General features: G+C 35.0%; 2 protein-coding genes and 1 pseudogene across 3 annotated transcripts; 1 reads left to right on the top strand and 2 right to left on the bottom strand.

Annotated features, from left to right (window-relative positions):
* Positions 1-4,646: 4,646 nt before the first annotated feature.
* Positions 4,647-9,392, top strand: LOC121216220 (transmembrane protein 87B-like; annotated as a pseudogene).
* A 346-nt stretch (positions 9,393-9,738) lies between these two features.
* LOC107931592 (DEAD-box ATP-dependent RNA helicase 17) lies at positions 9,739-14,580 on the bottom strand. Its single transcript, XM_016863526.2, has 10 exons — positions 14,375-14,580; positions 14,194-14,266; positions 13,721-13,830; positions 13,367-13,510; positions 13,133-13,241; positions 12,696-13,042; positions 12,539-12,612; positions 11,761-12,065; positions 11,015-11,261; positions 9,739-10,241 (listed from the first exon to the last, which is right to left on the bottom strand). Exons 1-10 carry the CDS (start codon positions 14,505-14,507, stop codon positions 9,987-9,989), a joined length of 1,797 nt encoding a protein of 598 aa, XP_016719015.2. The 5' UTR covers positions 14,508-14,580; the 3' UTR covers positions 9,739-9,986.
* LOC107931593 (glycerol-3-phosphate dehydrogenase [NAD(+)] 2, chloroplastic) lies at positions 14,456-19,176 on the bottom strand. 2 transcript variants are annotated; one of them, XR_005912322.1, is made up of 10 exons: positions 18,721-19,176; positions 18,225-18,361; positions 18,013-18,118; positions 17,731-17,932; positions 17,551-17,638; positions 17,070-17,217; positions 16,752-16,901; positions 16,530-16,679; positions 16,257-16,396; positions 14,456-15,715 (listed from the first exon to the last, which is right to left on the bottom strand). XR_005912322.1 is itself a non-coding variant. In XM_041091620.1 (9 exons), exons 1-9 carry the CDS (start codon positions 19,033-19,035, stop codon positions 16,382-16,384), a joined length of 1,311 nt encoding a protein of 436 aa, XP_040947554.1. In that variant the 5' UTR covers positions 19,036-19,176; the 3' UTR covers positions 16,008-16,381. The 2 variants fall into 2 exon arrangements, 1 of the variants encoding a protein (XP_040947554.1); XM_041091620.1 differs by lacking the exon at positions 14,456-15,715 and having other exon boundaries at positions 16,008-16,396.
* Between the last annotated feature and the right edge of the window lie 234 nt (positions 19,177-19,410).

The raw sequence follows: 19,410 nt of genomic DNA, 5'->3' as shown, positions 1-19,410 counted from the left end.
TCATTTAGTCATCGTCGTTAGAAAATTTGATCAAAATGTCACACAACATTAAACCCTTAACGGATTGTTGATTGGACCTGCAAAAAGGAAAAATTATTCTTTTAGTCCGCTTTAAATATTACAAAATTTTTAAGTTAACGCCTTAAATCCTATAAAAAAACCCATATTAAAACCCAATATTTACATCCAAGTCCTTTCTTCTTCTTTGCGTTCTTTATCCTCCTTCAAGCCCCGAAAACAACCTTCATTAATCTCTTATGAATCCCACTAAAGTATCAAACCTGTGGCCTACCGTAATTTGATATGTCAAATTAGGTTTCCTATTACACTTAACGAGCTTGTTTTCGAGCAATTTAAGTGTTTGTTATGTTTTTACTTAATTTCTGTTATTAGCTTTAATAAGTGAATCAATGTGCTTCTTATCACTTTTGAGACCCGAAATGGTCAATTATGCCGTCGAGGACCTAGTGGTTGTTTTTGGGGCTTGAAGGAGGATAAACAGCGTAAAGAAGAAGCTTATATGTAAATATTGAGTTTTATTTCGTTTTTCTTATAAGAATTTAAGGGATTAATTAATTTTTTGTAATTTGATGAGATTAAAAGAACAATTTTTCCTTTTTTGCATATCAATCGACAATTCGTTAAGGGTTTAACACTAAAGTGACCATTCGGTCAATTTTCTAATGCGGTGGCTACAATTGACAAAAAAAAACAATTAGAGTGACCAAAATAAGAACGACACTATTTTAGATGACCTTCAATATAGTTTACCTTAAATATTAACAAAGTTAAAATGGATAATATCACTATAACATACTTCCATCTCGTGTAGGCAAAACTACCGGTACCAAATGACAAACTTTATAACCATTAAATGGGGATCTAGGAAGAAAGTTTGGATTTTGATATCTAATTAATTCGTCCCCATTAAAATCCAATTTGCAATAAAGGAAGAGTTCAAGTGAATATAAACTCAAGATTTAAAGGATATGGAATTACATAACTTTAATATCTATTTGCATTTAATAGATTTCTATTTCGTTTTGAAATTTGTTCGTTTGAATGTAATTAATTTTACATTTCAAAATAAGATTAATTGTTTGGTTTCTGAATTTTGATCGCCCTATAATCTCATACTCCCAAATAGTGTTAAAATGTCGGAATATAGGGTGTGGATTTTAATATTAATCATCCTTTTAAGTTATCTTAGATTACGAGTGTAATATTTAATCTTCGACCAATTTACCTTTTGTTTCTATTATTTTAATTAATTATAAATAAAAATATATGTTTTTCTTGATGTGAAACAATAAAAATTATAATTATGATTTATAAATTTATTTCAACAGCATATATTTACTTATTAATATATAAATTACAATACCATCAAAAGAATTTTATAATTTATCATAATTCTATAAAAATTGGAACTAAAAATATTTAAAAAAAACTAAACTTGTTAAAAATTATATAATAAAGAAAATTTAGAAAATTGGTTTTATAATCCTAAATTCGTCATTCCAACATTACATTCAAGTGTGCTTTGGTTGAGAACATTTTCTTTGAAGTTGATTTGGGATTGGGGCATTGAATTTATTTTTCCTCTAAAAATGATTTAAAAAAGAACTTAAAGAGCTCAATCCAAATTTCGTGTTTAAAGCCTGTTGTTAAGCCCATTAAAAGACACTAACTTTATATAAATTAAACATGTTGATGTCGATTGTAACATTCATCAAATTGATTGATAGACTTGGTATCCCATGTTTGGCGGTTCATAAGCAACTTGGTTCCCTTTCCTTCTATATGATATGAGTGGCCTGGAAGCTGTGAGATTTCGCATTAATCCTCTACACTCAAAATGCATATATATATGGCCAATGAATGATAGAGGTCCTCGTCCGTCCCATTCAAAGCCTTAATCACATGCAAAGCATCGGCTTCCAAAATGATGCACTTGAACCCATCAAGGCTGCCATTGTACTAAAGCTTCAACCATAGAGCCATCATGGACCTCGTTGGTTCTCAAGCATGTCCTCATAACAAGCCATTGTGGTCCCTACAACCACTCCAATACTGCCCTTCTATCACCTTCTCGAAGAGGCGTCAAGTTCACTTCATAATTAGCACATAGGCCTTTCCAATGTGTATGCCCGGTTGCAATAGGGTGAGGCTTTGGTTTGCACCTTTGAACTCCTCCTTGTATGCTAAGGTTTTACATGTTCCGTGTCATTTCAATCTTGGATTATAACAATGGCATTTCAAGCATTCCAGCAACTCAAAGCACCATAACCAAGCTCTCTAAGTTATCCTTTTGAGTATCCTTATCGCCTTTTCCAACAATCACCATTGAGGTGTACTGAGAGAGTGATTTGCTGAGAGAGACCACTACTCGAGCATTTCCTTGACAGGGAGCGGTTCCTAGCGCGAGCATTGCTCCCAATGTCCCGCATCCAGATTTCTTTCCTGGAGCATTGCCCACAGACAATCACTCTACAAGGTACATTCAAAGACCAAAGGGTCTTCCAATTTGCCGTGGCGGTCGTCCGTCTCCCATTTTGAGAGAGAGTGATTACCCTACACATACCTGACATTCTTCGCATGATGCCATATTAGTTTGTCCTGTGTGCCTGGTTTGTATAGGTGAATCTCGAATATCAAGTCACCCTGATAAGGACAAGATTTCCTAACAGACCTTTCCTCCATTTATGTTGCTTTGGGTTGTTGAGATCAGAAACAGTTACATCTCTTCGAAGTGAAATCGTGTGAATATCCAAGAGTCATCTTTATTGGGAATCCATCTATCGTCTCAAACCTTAACAGAATAATCATGTCCATATCTCAACCGTGTGCTACTCCCTAGCATGTCTTTTGATTGTCAAAGGCTTCTCTAAATATACAAGGGCTTGGAGCCAAGGGGCACATTCAAGAGGCAATCATCTAGGAAGTATCAAGATAGGAGGACCCAATGGTAAAGGTGATAGAATTCATCGAACACAAAACATTACTTTAAGCCTGCCTCCGGTTCATCAAGAAATAAATTCACTCCAAAGAAACATATATCACTCCCACAATATAATATTTGTCTTCTAGCCTATTTTCTTGAAAGAAGGTTAATTAGCTTTGATGATTCACAAACAATTTATAAAATAAACTAGTGACTTATACTAGAATTCTTATTAGAGTTAAACTCCTACCATAATGAGATTTTATCTTAGGGTGGGTTTGGATGGGCAGTGCGTTTACCTGTAATTAATATAAAAAACAGCGGTGGCGGTGAGATTAGATACTGTAACGATACTGTACCATGAAACAAAAAGTAAGCTAAACGCACCACACCTCACCACCCATCTAAACCTACCCTTATCAATAACTTAGACACGTGACATCAGTTTCCATCATTCTCCCACTTAAGCTATATGATAAATTCATAACTTGAATAAGTGATATTTAAATCCAAACTTTATTATAGCCATAGAATCTTTAGTCAGGGATAATCTCAAAATACACATGAACTTTGTCTAATGTTAATTTTATACATAATTTTGATTTGATTCAATTCTCACAAATTATTAACGCAATTATTGATATAAGATCATTTATTTTTTATATTACGTACACAAATATTATATTTATCCAATATAAAATAATTATTTTTTTTTTAATTTATATGATTGAATCAAAATTAAAATTTCATATACACATTTAAACTACAATAAAATTATCATCTGTATAATTACCAAATCAAATTCATATATCATATTATACATTAAATCAAAGTTTATATAATTTTGAGATTTATCTTCAAAAAATAAGCAACTTTCTATATTTCTCACTAGACCTGTCCATGGGTAGAGTCAGGTTCGGGCTGAGCCTTTGCAAAATTTTTGGCGTGTTTGATAGGCCCGGGCCCGACCCGAAAAATGGGCCTAAAAAATGCCTAAGCTTGACCTAGATAAAAATGTTAAAACCCAAGTTTGGTCAAGTCCAGCCTGCCCGTATTAATTTTTTTATATAAAACTTTTAAAAATATATATAATACATCAAAAACATTAAAACATTCAAATTAATCTTTCTCAACAAATTGAAAATAATAAATAAAAATCTTTATATTTAAATAGCACTAATATAAGTATAACTTAACAAGTAAATACCTATAAATAATAATAAATTAACAGTAAAATAAAATTTATATAATATCCAAACAATAACAATATAATAATGGAATGACAGCAACACGGTGAGAAAACAATAAATTTTTTTTTGTAAATTTAGATCAGGCTGGACCCGAGGCAAAAAAGTTTTACTTAAACTTAATCCTTTTTTTAACAGGTCTTTTAATTTTTCACCTAAACTCATTTTCCAAACTTATAGATTTACCCAAACTCTTCGCTTTTTAAGCAGATCTTTAGATCGGAACTGGACTCCTGTACATGTCTATTTCTCACCTCTTCCAAAAAATTTTGAAAGCCGAAGGTGAAATAACATGTGCTACAAATAAAAAAAATGGAGTCAATCACTCAATCTAAACATATTTCGTCAAACATTATAAAATAAGATTGTATTTCTACAATCATAAAAATTAAAATTAAACAGAACACAGACAAACCAATAGGCGAAAAGGACAGAACAGAAGTGAGAACAGAGAAAAGAGAGTGAGAGAAAGAGAGAGAGAGAGAGATGATGGGCAACAACAGAGAATTCATTTGTTTATCTTATGATCTGATTGGAAATGGGTATTTTCAGAAACTCACATTTGTAGTATTAATATATTTCAGCTGCTTTGCCATAAACCAAGTGGGTGCTTCCATCCATGAATATCAAAACCAAAGCTTTTTTCGCCGTTCTAATTCTTTCTTCTTCCATGGTGGAAGTGAAGGCCTTTATGCTTCAAAGCTTCACGTTGATCCTGACAAAAAGCCTTCTCCTGAGGAAAATCATCTCAATGGCAAGTCTTTTATCAGGTCATCATTGTGTTTTTTTTTTCCCCTTTTCTTGTTCTATTTCTCTTTCCTAGTTTCAGCTTTTCCTTTTAATGTTGCATTATTGGATAATTTTTTGTTTCAATGATGGTTATCAGCTTAATTAATGCCCTTTTTAATCTAATTTGAACAGTGTTAATAATGTTATCAATTTTTTGGGGATTTTCCTTTTGGGGGGTTGGTTTCATTGCTCGTTTCATTTTTAGGCTCTTTTTTAATGGATATAAATTACCATCAATTATATGCTGGGATAATTGTAAGCTAACAAAGTGGTAGCTTATCTGCACTGTTCGCATTAGAAAAATTAAACAAGTTGCATGTTTTTGTAATGAGCATTTTAGCATTTGTTTATCTCATGATTTTGTCCATGTTGTATTTGAAGATTGTGGATGTTTTTAGGGGACCAATGTTGGCTTCATTTGTTTTCTGTTGAGATTGTGTCAGGAGCAAACAAATTTACTTATGTTCTGTGTTAGGATTGTGTGACCCAAATTCTAAGAGATTGCTTGCAAGTCAAGTTAAACAAAAATATATTTTCTTTCTAGAAGATTTAGTATTTATTAGTATAATATATTTAGCATTTATTAGTATAGTTTATTTGACTTACTAATTTAGCCTATAAATAGGCTCCTTTACAATCTTAGAATTGAGAGACACCCATTAGATTAGAACTCATAACACATTCAGAGAATTTTGTGTTTACGTTTGAGGGTTCTTTGTTTTTCGGGTTTTCGGGGTTTAGTTTTTATCTCCATCTTTTGTACTCTTCATTCTTTTGCCATTATAGTAAAATTATCTTTGCCCGTGGTTTTTTATCCTCTTTTGAGGGGTTTTTCCACGTTAAATTTGTGTGTTCATCTTCTCAATTTCTTCTACTATTTTTACTTGTTCGTTGCTTAATCGGGACGATCCTAACATTCTGTCATGTTTTATTGAATGAATGGATGTAAGAATGTTATATTGTGAAACCATCCCATGATTTATTGCCACTAATATCATGCAGCTGGAAAATCTGTTATTTAGTCAATTTATTTGGTTTGGCATGTCATATGCATCAATGTTGCAATTTAGATTAATGAAGGCATTATTGAACAATCCGGATAAATTTTCGTCTCCTATGAATGTAGGACATTGTTATACTTGATCCTACAGACTTTTAGCTAGGTGCTAATTCATTTGGCAAGCAAATCTTCTGTTGTTAAGGAGATTTCTGCAGTAATTACTTATTTCGTGATAATGAGACCATCTATCATATATTTAGGGCACTATGTTGGTGAATTCGGATATTTTAGGCATTACATCATTTCATTCTAGTCATGGCACAGATGTTTTATTTCTTCCATTCAAATTGAATAATTCTGGAACTTCTCTTGTACCTCTGATGCCATTATCGCTTTCAGGTTTGAGTCAATCACCTTTCGAAGACCGAAAGAGTCTGCTGAAAAAAAGAATGAGATGCAGCAAAAAACTGGATTGGTTGAGGCTATAATAGTTGAGGTAAAAGACAGAGAGAAAATTGGAGGTTCGTATTTGCATTCTGCCGCAATATGTTGCACTCCGGATCTTTCTAAGGAAGGATCCTGCAATGTAGGGGAGGTTATCATCCACCAAGATCCAAATTACCCTTATAATCCGCAACGAATACAAACCTTCTTTGAAGGAAAAACGGAAGAGACTACTATGGTGCTACAAACAGTTGAGATCAATCATACTGGAATGTACTATTTGTATTTCATGTTTTGCGATCCAGAACTCATGGGCACGACGATCAGTGGAAGAACTGTCTGGAGAAATCCTGAAGGTTATCTTCCAGGAAAGATGGCACCACTAATGACATATTTTGGGTTAATGTCTCTGGCATATCTTGGTCTAGGTCTTGTCTGGTTTCTGTGGTCTGTCCAATACTGGAAAGATATAATACAACTGCAGTACCACATTACAGCAGTGATAGGTCTGGGAATGTGTGAAATGGCTCTATGGTACTTCGAATATGCAAATTTTAATGCAACCGGAAACAGACCAATGGGAATCACACTTTGGGCAGTTACCTTCACTGCTGTTAAAAAGACAGTCTCCCGTCTACTCCTTTTAGTGGTATCAATGGGCTATGGTGTTGTGCGGCCAACCCTTGGAGGTGTAATCTTCAAAGTTCTCCTTCTTGGCCTGACGTACTTTGTCTTTTCAGAAGCACTCGGGCTGGTTGAAAATCTGGGGAATATTGATGACTTAACTGGAAAAGCGAGGCTGTTTCTGGTTCTACCTGTTTCTCTGTTGGATGCTTGCTTCATAATCTGGATCTTTTCGGCATTGTCCCAAACTCTAGAGAAGCTTCAGGTAGTGCCAAGCTTATCTTTTCATATTACAACCATAAAGAATAGCTTGAATTGTCCCTTAATATGTATCCTTTTTCTTTTTGTAATACACTCGATCTTAGCAGATGTTATATCTTCCTCTTGCATTACATTTAAATCTCGTTTGTGCAATGATATTCATGTAACATAAATCACGCTCCACAAGAATCAGTTTTCCATTCCATTTGATGTCGCTCCCCATAATTAGACAAATCAGTCTTGCTCATAATATATTGTAGCCTTGTTTGGTGAAAGTACAATAAGTGAATCCTTTCTGCATGTTGATGCTTGCAGATTTCTATTTTGCTTGTTTTGAGCAATAGTGAAAATAGCTCGCAACTTCGCTTTAGCAGACAGAGAAGATTTTTTATCTTTCATTTCTAAACTAAGTACATTTTCTTTCCATTTGATTGATTTAAAATTTAAAGGGTTTACTCCTCTTGTGGCACAGATTAGAAGGAGCATGGCCAAGTTTGCACTCTACCGGAAGTTTACCAATTCACTAGCAATATCAGTTCTGCTCTCCATTGCTTGGGTTGGTTACGAGGTGGTTTGATACACTTCTCTTTCATCATATACAAGTTTGCTTCATTGTGTTGTCTTTTATCCTCCCTCTCTCCCCACCTCCATCTCAACTCTCAAGTCCATGTTTTTAAGAAAGCTAGTTACTCTTAGATTATATGGATCTGAAATTCTCCATTTCCAGCTCCTTTTACCCGTCATCTGTATCATTGTACATGCTCCGAACATTTAAATAAATATGAGATTATTTCCTAAATATGGGTTGTAGGAGTTCATCTAATCAAGCTTTCTTGTTCAGTTGTACTTTAATGCAGCTGACCCATTAAGTGAGTTGTGGCAAAGAGCTTGGATAATCCCAGCTTTCTGGAATCTTCTTGCATTTGTACTTTGGTGGTGATATGCAGTCTTTGGGCTCCGTCAAATAATCCGACACGGTAATCCCTGGAAGTCGAAACTTGCAATTTCTTTATTAGGTAGACTGCTACTTGCTGAACTTCAGTTAGACGATGTTTTTGCTGGAAATTAGAGATTTATATGGACTTGTTTGGTAATAAGAATTGTTTTCATGTATTCCTCGAAAGGACAAATGAGCTAGAGATCTGTTAAAAGAATTAGCTTTCAGTGAGATATTACAAGTCTGGAAAAAAAAATGAGGTATTCACTTTAGAGTTGTGAAGCTTGAACCACTCTCAGGTTTGTTTAATTGCTTTATTAAGCGTGAGCAGTTTGTTTTCGTTCATGAGCATCTATGCAGGTGTGCTTTATTAGGCAAATTACATGGAATCTGGGACTAAATCGAGCTAGTCAGCTTTACTTAGAAACGTTAGTGATCTTTTAGAAATCCTTTGGACACTCTTTGCATCTAGAGTATCACCATCATAGTACTCTACAAGGTTAGGTTTCATTACACTTTCACTTGTGGCTTGACTATGCTGCTTGTTAGATTGGCTTTTTAAATACACTCAGTACATATATTATCATACCAGAAAATAAGCACATTATTGAATATGAGTATTTATGTGGTTCAGAACAATTTGTTGCAGCATATGTTGTTTATGTTCCTTTCTAACCGCGCTTCATCATAAGAGTTCATTTGTTATGTGTTTGTTCAGATATGCCTATAGTGAGGAAACAGGGGATGAGCTTGAAGAGGAGGGTATCTCACTCACTAGCAGTAGTGTTCTATTGGCCGGAGAATCGGCAAACAAGCAGCTGGAAAGGAAGGAGAGGAGGGCATCAAATGCTGATTTATTCAGGCTCGGTGAAGAGGTCGAGGAGGATAAAAGAGAATAGTGACACATTTTCTTCCTGTGTCCCAACAGAATTTGTGTTGCCCCCTTTCTGCATCTAATATGATTCACCCTTTCCCTTATGGTCCCTGTCATTTTCTCAATTTTTTTACACAAAGTCAACTATTACTTGAGATAGAAGGAATTATTGCAGATGTTAGGATTCTGAGTTTTAAGCAAACATACGATATTTTATGTTTGTTTGCAACAGGCGGAAAACAGATCATTTAACGCATAATTCATTTTTAGCATATTATTTATTTAACTTGATAAACAAACATAAATTAATTAATTAATAAAACCAAACTATTCCAGGTGATTTGTTCACTTACAAACCTAACAAAAACCAAGAGTTTGAAGTGAAGATAAGTTGATGCACGTTCACCATAACCAACAATGGACGGAATTTCCTGATAAAACTACCTTGTAAATTATCATTCTATTACTTTGAATAAGAAATATAAATGATGATTTATAAAGGGATTACATGAGAGTTAAAAAGAATAATAATACAAGCATTTCATTCATCAGTTCCATACAAGAGTTTGAAGTGAAGATAAGTTGATGCACGTTCACCATAACCAACAATGGACGGAATTTCCTGATAAAACTACCTTGTAAATTATCATTCTATTACTTTGAATAAGAAATATAAATGATGATTTATAAAGGGATTACATGAGAGTTAAAAAGAATAATAATACAAGCATTTCATTCATCAGTTCCATACAAATTGTGAAGATGAGAGGCACAAATAAACATGCTGTGATTACTAGTTTTGTATTGTATAATTCGACCATTTGTTTGGTTACTAAAACTTACTACCTTAGCACCTGATTCAAAATTCATGTTTTACTGGCAACTTTCCTCTTCTTAAATAGACCTTTCTGCTTCTGCTTCAGATCCCTCTTCCTCTTTTTCGATTGGTTTTGGAATGCCTTTCCTACCAATGATGGCTGCTCTCTTAATGCAAAACTTTTTGCAACATGCCCTAAATGAAGCTTCTTCACCATGAAAATTTGTTTCAGGTCTCCGCGATGTGCTGTGTATGCACGGACCCAAGAGCAAAATGCATCCTTCGCTTGTTTCTTAATCTTTGGCTGCAAAAATGATAACCGGGAAAAAGCATTATTTTGAAGCACATAAAAAGCTAAAATCATTTACAGAACTTCATTTCAAATCAAACCAATTCAAGCAGAAAACTATTTCAAATCATTCATTATTTGTGCAAACTAGCTAAACTTATCCAGATGAATAAAACAGAATGCTATAATCACCTGCTTGGAGAGCCTACTCTAGCATGATAGTTCAGTGGAGCAATGGTGAGCATATCCCCACATCACATTTTCAAGTCATTTTCTCTTAAAGCTTAGCATCATAATACCAGCTTTTACATGTTTGAATCAGAAGTTATTTCTGAACCAGGATCAACTTCAAAGCATTTTCATTCAAAGCATATATTCAAACCCAATGAACAAAACATGCATCTTTTTTCAGAGAACTACAGTGTTTGACTGCATACTGTTGTTTGCGAACAACTGCAGTATGTTCATATGAGTGTGCCAAAGTAACAAATCAGTAAAAGATAACTCCAATTCCTTCTCTTCCTATAAATATACATATAAGTGTGTATAAACAAAAGACAACTTTAACATAGTTTAAGATGGAAAGCGAGAAAGATCAAAAGATTTTATATGCCACAGGAAGCCAAAATGGACACAAAGGAGACAAGTACAAATATAACAACCATTTTCCAAAATCAAACAAATACAAAGCGAGGAAGATGAACTCTAGAGAAGCAACCGCGGAGAAAAAGGAACAGAAAAATAAGAAAATATAAGGGGTAAATAAGATCCACATGCATAAATCATACCTCAGCTGAGATGTATGATTCAAGCTCCCTCTGAAGAGATACAACCCATGGATGTGATTCTAAAGAAACAAACTTCTTGACACGATGCATTTGACTGTGCAATGGGAAAGAATCTATTATTTTGAGGAGTGGATACTCTGTCAATGACACACCATGTTTCTCTAGATCTTGCAAGTAATCCACTTCTATTGGTTGTAGAAATAGTAAGGATTCTCCTCTTTCACCCAGTCGAGCCGTCCTACCTACTCTGCATCAAAGATTAAAAGGCCCAGTCAAGCTCTGATTGACCTTATATATTAGTTCCACAAGAATTTGAACATATGACCAGGACATCTGTCCACTAGATCTATATATGCTTAAAAAGGTAGTTGTACAGTACTCAATTACATAGAGTTAAACCACCCATTAGAATACAAAGTAGACTGTTAACTAAAAAATATAGAGAAATCGCTCTCATAGTTAAACTAATCGGAAAGAGAATTCACATATAAGCAGTTAGAAATCTGTTCAACAAGAAGCATCCATGGTGAGAATTTCTGATGATACTCTAATTCTGAAGAAATGGCCATAAATGAGGACTTAGAAGCTGTTCAAACAGTAAGTAAAGATTTGTGGATGGGCAATTACATGGCAAAAATAAAGATAGCTGTCAAAATTAATCAAAATAAACCAAAAACTTGCCGAGTAAATAATGTTGCAAACAAGCAGACTAGATGGATATTTCCAAGAAAATAGCCTCTAAATACCTATGCACATATTCAGAGGCCTCCCCTGGAGAATCATACTGTATGATACATCTAACTTTTGGAAAATCTAAGCCCCTAGCAGCAACATCTGTAGAGACAAGAAGTGCCGATTTTTCTGTTTTGAAGGCACTGAAGGTGGTTCTTCTATCTTCCTGCTTCATATTCCCATGTAACCTAAAAGTTTTGCATTTCAGAAACATCTGCTTAAGTTCTTCTTCAAATTGCGAGTAGGGTGACCACTGGAACTCACTCAACAGCATGTAGTGAAAATCCACTGCATCACATGTTGAAAAGAATACCACAACCTGTAGAATGATCATTCAAGGAATCAAACAAGTATAGCATAGGAAATAGATATTATAAAAGCTAACTTTCAGGAACCAAGCAGAGACAACAGAGGCAATGAACTGATACTTTATGCTTGAACAAGGTAAACTCACAAAAGGTTCCACTCTCTAATTGCAGTTATTCTGGAAAATTCAAATTAAAGGAATCCGATGATGCAAGGTTCCACATTTAATCAATACTAATAAACGGAAAAAGCATAAAAGACAATACCAGATGCATAAACAAGGAATCGTTTACAGGGCCATTGAAGGGTGAAGAGCTTTCAGGGCTCCAGAAATTATAACAACAACTAGGAATAAATAAATAAATAAAATTGACACAATTTTATGCATGGAAACTGACATCTACTTCCAATTTGAAGCAATAAAGGACATCTTAAAGAATGTTCTAGCTAACAACAAGAGATAATAAGATTATGCTATTGCCTTGCCTTTTGGGAAGCTTCTCTCTCGAAAAGATGTTTTAGAATGGAAAGAAGTACAGCAAGCCGTGAACCACAGGGCACTGTGTAAGGTATTCATCAAGTCATATAGATCAAGCCCGGAAAGGTTAACAAATGAATGAGAGAGTATTCAGAATATGCATACCCTTAACAAATCTCTGAACCAATTGAGCTGGAAGCCTATAATCCCCACTTGAAGAATTTACAGACTTGATTGAGTAATCAAGGTCCTCATCTACATCGGATCCCAGAGATCCAGTTTGGTTAACTGATGAATCTGGTTGCATCTTCATGTTATCAAGACCAATCATTACAGGATTTTCTAAACTAATTTTACTAAGATGGTTTACTTTTTCATTTAATGTAGCTGATAATAGCAAATTTTGTCTTTGAAATTCAGAGAATTTTCCCTTTTCAACAGATTCGTTTGCCCTAGAACCCAAAAGATCCAATATCTCTTCAATATCTTTTCCAAATCCTAACTCCAGAATTCTGTCAAGATATGCAGTCAGGTGAAGATTTATAAGTAATAGAAAGTTAAGATCTACTCATATGAAACCTTAGATATATGGTATACTGAACCTGTCCGCTTCATCAAAGATTATCCACCGCAAATTTGTGTGCACAAAAGATGATGTGTTTTTTAAGTGATCCAACAGCCGTCCAGGTGTTGCAATAAGAATAGAAATGCCTGAGATGAATCATATGAAACATTCATAAACCTAATTTAAAGAGGAAAGGACATCAATATTGATCACAATAAGAATAGAAAGGCCTGAAACGAATCATATGAAACATTCAGCAAAAAAATTCAACCTTTCCGCAGCCTGGCTTTCTCTTTATTCCTGTTTTCACCACCCATTACATAACCAGGAACAATCCAATGAAAACGATGCAACAACTTCTGCAGAATCTCATACACCTGCAAACATAACTCACGCGTTGGTACAAGGACCAACGCTATCATAAACATATCAATTTTTAATTTATTCATGCTTAAACAAAAAGAATAGAAATATTCAACCTATTCATTCTTAAACATATGATAGGACCAATTCCCATTACACCCTCCAAGATTAATTTCGCATGACAATGGAAACAAAAATAACATTCTGGACTTACAAAAACGATAAGCACAGATACACATCCCATTAAAAGCATAAAACATACCAAAAGTACCGTGAGAACGCTCAATTCGGGGATTGTAACCCTGCAAGTAATGAATGATTGGAGCCAAATATGCTATTGTTTTGCCAGACCCCGTTTCTGCATTAACAAGTCTAGTACATTCTCCAATCAAGGATCTCAAAACCACTTAAACAAAACTAGAAACCTGGCAATAAAAACAATCCAATTACGAAAAAAACTCTCTGGATTGCAAACAAAACAATTGAGCAAAATATAACTTGTATTAAAAATGGCTAAAAATAACAACCCAATCTAGGAGACAAGAAAACTTGCACCAAAACAAGTCCAATTATGACAAAGAAAATAAATGCACCAAAGTTGATAAAAAAAAAACAACCCAACAATGAGAGAGAGAGAGAGAGAGAGAGAGAGACTGCATAAAAAATGCCAGCAGGATTAAAATTTGCATTAAAAATGCTAAGAAAACAGCAGAAAAATACGAAAGGAAAGGATACACATGACGACCAGAGAGTATAACAGGAATAGCTTGAGCTTGGACAAGAGTTGGAGCTTCAAAACCCAACCTTTCTGTTTAAGAAGAAACAAAATTTAAGTACATGAGAATCAAAGAGGGTTACATATAATTACTAGGACAGTCTCAGGTAACATGTCTACAAAACAAAAACAGAAGCCAACCTTGTAGTTGTTCAGACAGAGTGGAGTGGAGGCCAAGACTGGAGAATGAACACGAAGCAAATATCTCCGATTCTTTGGTTCGGGTTTTGGTGTTTGATTCTTTCTCTTTGTTTGTTTTTTGGGTTTTCTTCATCTTTCTGACCAGCTGCAGGCTGGGGTTTATGATTTTTTTTGGTGCTTCTGTTTTATACTTTCTTTTTCTTATACGTTTTTCTTCCTCTTTTTTCCACTAGGGTTTATCATCCCATTCATCAATGACAACTACTTAGCAACGAAAAGAAAAAGAAAACTGTGTCGTTTCAGGTTTTTTGAAGACTGAAGAGGAAAAATTGCAATCTCACCCCTCAAGTATAACCTTAATTGAGTTTTCATCCTTTTTATATAATTTGAGTTTTCGTCCTCGAAGATATTTAAATAAATCATAAGTCACAATCATGTCCCTAAAATAAAATTTTGACTTGAATGTAAATTTTCAATTTAAAGTTTGACTGACGGGCATTTAATAAACACTGTCCATGATGTGGATGAAAAAAATTTTATGTAACCAATTTATTTATAAAAAATTAATATAAATAAGAAATGAGGCAAGACGAATGCATAAAATATATAAAATAATAAAAACACTTTTAAAATAATACAATTTATGTAAAGATATTTTTGTCTTTAATCCAATTAATTCGTGTCACTATCTCAATTAAAATGCCATCTTCAATTGAAATTTTGCATAATTGAACCTTCTTCAAAGGGTTTGGCCTCTTTAAAATAGTAAATTTTAAATGAAGGGCTTCACAACCAATGCCTCATTTGATTCTTTTATAAATATATTTCATGTATAATCTTTTTTCACTCATATGTTTACCATAATTTAACATATGGTCATATGTATTTTATATTTAAAGTACATAATTAACTAAAACGTAATCACCATGTTATATCATATGATTTTTGCTTAAATCGTTTTAAATATCATACAGATGTTGGAATTTAGACAGGTAATGTGACTTGAACTCTACTGTAATCCTCTTCATATTTCTTCAACTTAGAACAATTCAGAGATGACTCTGACTCTTGCTCTCTGCTCCATCTTTCTTGAGCACTTTATAATTGGCCCACACAATATTAGGATAGGACTTGTTACCAGGGATATAAGTTTCACTATGATCCTCCAAATATATATATATATAAACCTTTCAAAAGAAAGAGCATATTCCGTACCAGATGCATACTCATATTCGATACTCACCTCAAGTCCCGATAGTAAAGGCTAAGACAATAGTACGATATGCATTGGTACCAGGTGCTTCAAAGATTGAGTACAAGAATGTTGTATGCAAGATGGTTCTGCAGGATTGACAGATCAAGTTCATTAAATATTGACATAAACAGAATGGAGCAGCAACCAATAGATGGGTCACCAAGTCACAATCTGGAAAATAAAGTAAAATAGTCTAGCATCACTCGCCAGCTATACACAAAAATTACAGATGAACAATGCGGAAGAGAGCTGAATTTGCAGTATGACTGTTATTTATGGCGTTAACCTGGCAGTGGTTCAAACATTTGTCCAAAAAGAAACCCTTTGGATGCATCATGCAAGCCAAGTACCTCTCAACTGACCTAAAACTACAGAACACGATAAAATTCCATCCCATCTTATTTACCAAAGAATATTAGGTACAATACAAGTCCTTGGAACGGCAAAAAGAATAAGCTCAAGGCTAAATATATGTATATCTTAATAGTTATTCTCGTTCGCAAAATCCCCCAAAATAGATCTAATAATATTTTTGGAGGAGATACTTCAAATTCCTAATGCATAATAAAGGGGGACAACGGCTTTAAAAGAGAGAGAGAAAATTCGACCCTATATAGATATCAGCACCTGTTTTTTCTTGGAATGATGAAATGCAGCTCAGCAGCTCAGTTAAATGACAATCAAGTTCTTAATGGTGGTAGAGCTCCATCCCCGGGAAAATAATTCCACTTCCGGGACAAAACAGTAGTTTTTCAAACTTCTTCAACCTACAAGTGACAAGTTACCACTTTAACAATTAATGATAGGTTTATACCAGAACTATAGACCACATGGAAAAGACATGCATATGCTAGTCAACAATGGTTCCTTGTTTATCAAAGATTAAGGAGTTTGAATGACCTGAGGGAGGCTCATTAATTCAAGAACAGCCTTCTTTGGGGTTAGCTCACTGTCCATGATCCGAGCAACTGCTGTCAGGACCGGCATTTTAACATTATATTTTTGGGCCAGTGCAATCACAGCTCCAGCAGTTGACACACCTTCAGCTACCTACAGCATGTACTAATCATATTAATAGCCAGATTTTAAGCGTCAACAGCCAGTTTAAAACTTCACAAGAACCTGATTCATGGAACTGAGTATATCTTCGAGTTCCTCCCCTGATCCAAGACGAACTCCAACTCTTTTATTTCTTGAAAGATTTACAAAACATGTAAGCATGATGTCCCCAGTTCCAGATAGACCAGTAATTGTTGCCGGCTTTCCACCCATCTAAGGATATGTAGCAAAGGATTTGTTAGATAACACGGTTATTTATTTGAATGACCAACATGATGCTTAACAACATTCTAGCCAAAAGAGAAAGAGAAACGATAAAATTGAAGCAAGTCAAATCTTCATAGCTAATGTTGGGGGCACGAGGGGCAACATGGATTATACCTTTGTTGCTAGCCATCGTATCTCAGAACAACCTTGTGCTACAAGAGCTGCCATGGAATTATTACCAAGATTCATGCCTTCAACAATCCCAGCAGCAATCGCAAGTACATTCTTGAGGGCACCTGCAATTTCAACCCCTGTAACATCCCTGAGGTTATCAGAGGTTACAACCTGAGCATATGAACATCAATAGTTACCTTAACTCTCGACCACCAATATGATCAACCATATGAAAACGACATTATGCAGACCTAAAGTATAGATCTGAGGACACAAAGTTATTGAGCAGAGAGCGGCAATTTTGGAATATGTGATTCGCAAGTTATTAAATTAGAACCTCATCACAGGAACAGAAAAATAGTAATCGAATATGCAGCGCAGCAGCAGTGATGGAGATACTTGAGGGAATGAGAGAACCATAAACAGTGTTTCATGTATTATACAAAATCGTTGTTAGTTTGATACAATGAAGATCCTCTACCTTGAAGTGCTGATCCGTAAATGACTACAAGACAATAGCTGCTGAACAGCATGGGCCAATTTTTTGTCTTTTGATGCCACCACCATTGCTGCAAAGCAGAAAGGAATAGTAGTAACCCTAGATATATGAATTGGTTGAAGGTATTACAAGAATATAGTTTATCATATACAACCAAGTTACCTGTTGGTAGTTTGTTCATTAATTCCAACGCAAAGGAAGGCCCTGATAGTGCAATAAAAGGTTGGCGAGGGTTCTTTAATGCTTGAGGAATGATTTGAGACATCATCCTCAATGTATTGAGCTCTAAGCCTTTGCTAAGGGATATAAATGGTAAGCCAGGATCAACATGCTCTGCAATTCCTTCGAGAAAGGATGTACTAAACTGCAACACAGGAGGCAAGATTCAGGCACTTGTCCCATGGTACAAAATAAGCATCAACATAATACAATGGCTTGACAGACCTGCACAGGTACAGCATGAAGGCAATAATCTGCCCCAAGCAAAGCAGTTTTGGCATCAGAAGTTGCAGTCACATTTTCTGGTAGCTTGTGTTCAGGGAAGTACTTACTGAGAACAGAGAAGACAAATAATGTTCCAATATCAATAAATTGTATGTTTAACACCATATAGTAAATTGCAATGAAATTCAAGCAATGTGAATAAGAAAACCCACTAATTAAAATGGTTCTCATTAATAGACCGGCAAACCGCAGGATCACGTACAAGCATACTAACTTCCATTTGTGCCTTCCTGTTAGCAACATGAGCCGCCATTGCAGTCCCAAAAGATCCCCCTCCTAGCACCACCACCTTCAAGCCAAATTAAAAATGTAGACTCAACAGATTAGTCCATAGCTTAGTTGGATTTGAGGCAGTTCTCATTATACACAATTGAATATATCATTCAAATTCAAGAATAACAGCTGAACTAGATATCTCCTTAGCCCTTACCATATTGTAATCATATACAGATTCTCTTCTTTTACACGAAAGCATTCCTTTCAATCTCATCATTTATATTTTCTTTAATTAAATTAAATTTCTAAGCCTAAAATATCGAATGCATGTAAAATGACCACGAGAGGGGGGGGAGGCTTGCAATGAAATCTATCAAAACAAAACCCAAAATTCCTAAAGACATCATGAGCACAGCCAGTAGAAAGAAAAACCTTTTTAGTTCGTTCAAGAACTTCAGTTTTCGCCTTGGAGCGCCAAGAACGAGACCATCTAACAAGCTTCTCCCAAGCAATGCGAACCACTTTCCGGCGATCCCGGGTCCTATCAGGGGAAAGCTGAAATGGGTTTTGGTCGGAATCTTGGGGGAGTAAAGGAGACGGTGAAGGAGTTCCTGCACAACAAGTGGCAACCACAAGTGGCTTTGAGGGTATCTTTGGAAGGTTCGGAAAGTGAACAGTACATGGGTTTTTTGAAGTGAAAGATGGATTCAGCTTAAATACGAAAACTGGTTCAAGAAGTGCTTCCATTTTTTGGTTCAAACTTCGATTGGAAAGAAGCAAAGAATGTGGGAATTAGGAAGGAAAATGAGAGAGTGTATTGGCTTCCACCAGTCCAACAAATACAAGTGTTTTTGTTATACAAGATTTTTAATTTTATCCGTTACGTACGGCGCTTCCGCCATCTCTAATCCTTTTCTGCTGTTGTTTTCGTCATTCTTTTGGGCCGCCATTTCTGTTTTCCTTTACCCAAAAGGCCACTTTGTTGAGATTTGATCGATTTAAATGATTTATTTAATTTAATTTAATAAAAATTATTAAAAAATTAATTTAATTAGTTCAATCAACCATTCATTGGAGAGGTGCTCATGAGCCGGGCTGCCCGACGACCCACCTGAAATATGG

This window comes from Gossypium hirsutum, chromosome D04 (assembly GCF_007990345.1).
Source record: "Gossypium hirsutum isolate 1008001.06 chromosome D04, Gossypium_hirsutum_v2.1, whole genome shotgun sequence".
NCBI classification, from domain to species: domain Eukaryota; kingdom Viridiplantae; phylum Streptophyta; class Magnoliopsida; order Malvales; family Malvaceae; genus Gossypium; species Gossypium hirsutum.
Note: the sequence above shows the minus strand (reverse complement) of the source record. Positions and strands in the feature narration are given on the sequence as shown.

What these genes read in the sequence shown, in the direction of transcription:
- LOC107931592 (XM_016863526.2), bottom strand. Translation starts at nt 14,507, where the DNA reads ATGAAGAAAACCCAAAAAACAAACAAAGAGAAAGAATCAAACACCAAA. An exon ending in AGAGAGAAGCTTCCCAAAAG is followed by an intron (nt 12,066 to 12,538) that starts GCAAGGCAATAG and finishes ATCATTCTACAG; the next exon opens with GTTGTGGTATTCTTTTCAAC. An exon ending in AATCATACATCTCAGCTGAG is followed by an intron (nt 10,242 to 11,014) that starts GTATGATTTATG and finishes TCATTTTTGCAG; the next exon opens with CCAAAGATTAAGAAACAAGC.
- LOC107931593 (XM_041091620.1), bottom strand. Translation starts at nt 19,035, where the DNA reads ATGGAAGCACTTCTTGAACCAGTTTTCGTATTTAAGCTGAATCCATCT. An exon ending in TTCATGCTGTACCTGTGCAG is followed by an intron (nt 17,933 to 18,012) that starts GTCTGTCAAGCC and finishes CCTGTGTTGCAG; the next exon opens with TTTAGTACATCCTTTCTCGA. An exon ending in TTACGGATCAGCACTTCAAG is followed by an intron (nt 17,218 to 17,550) that starts GTAGAGGATCTT and finishes TGATAACCTCAG; the next exon opens with GGATGTTACAGGGGTTGAAA.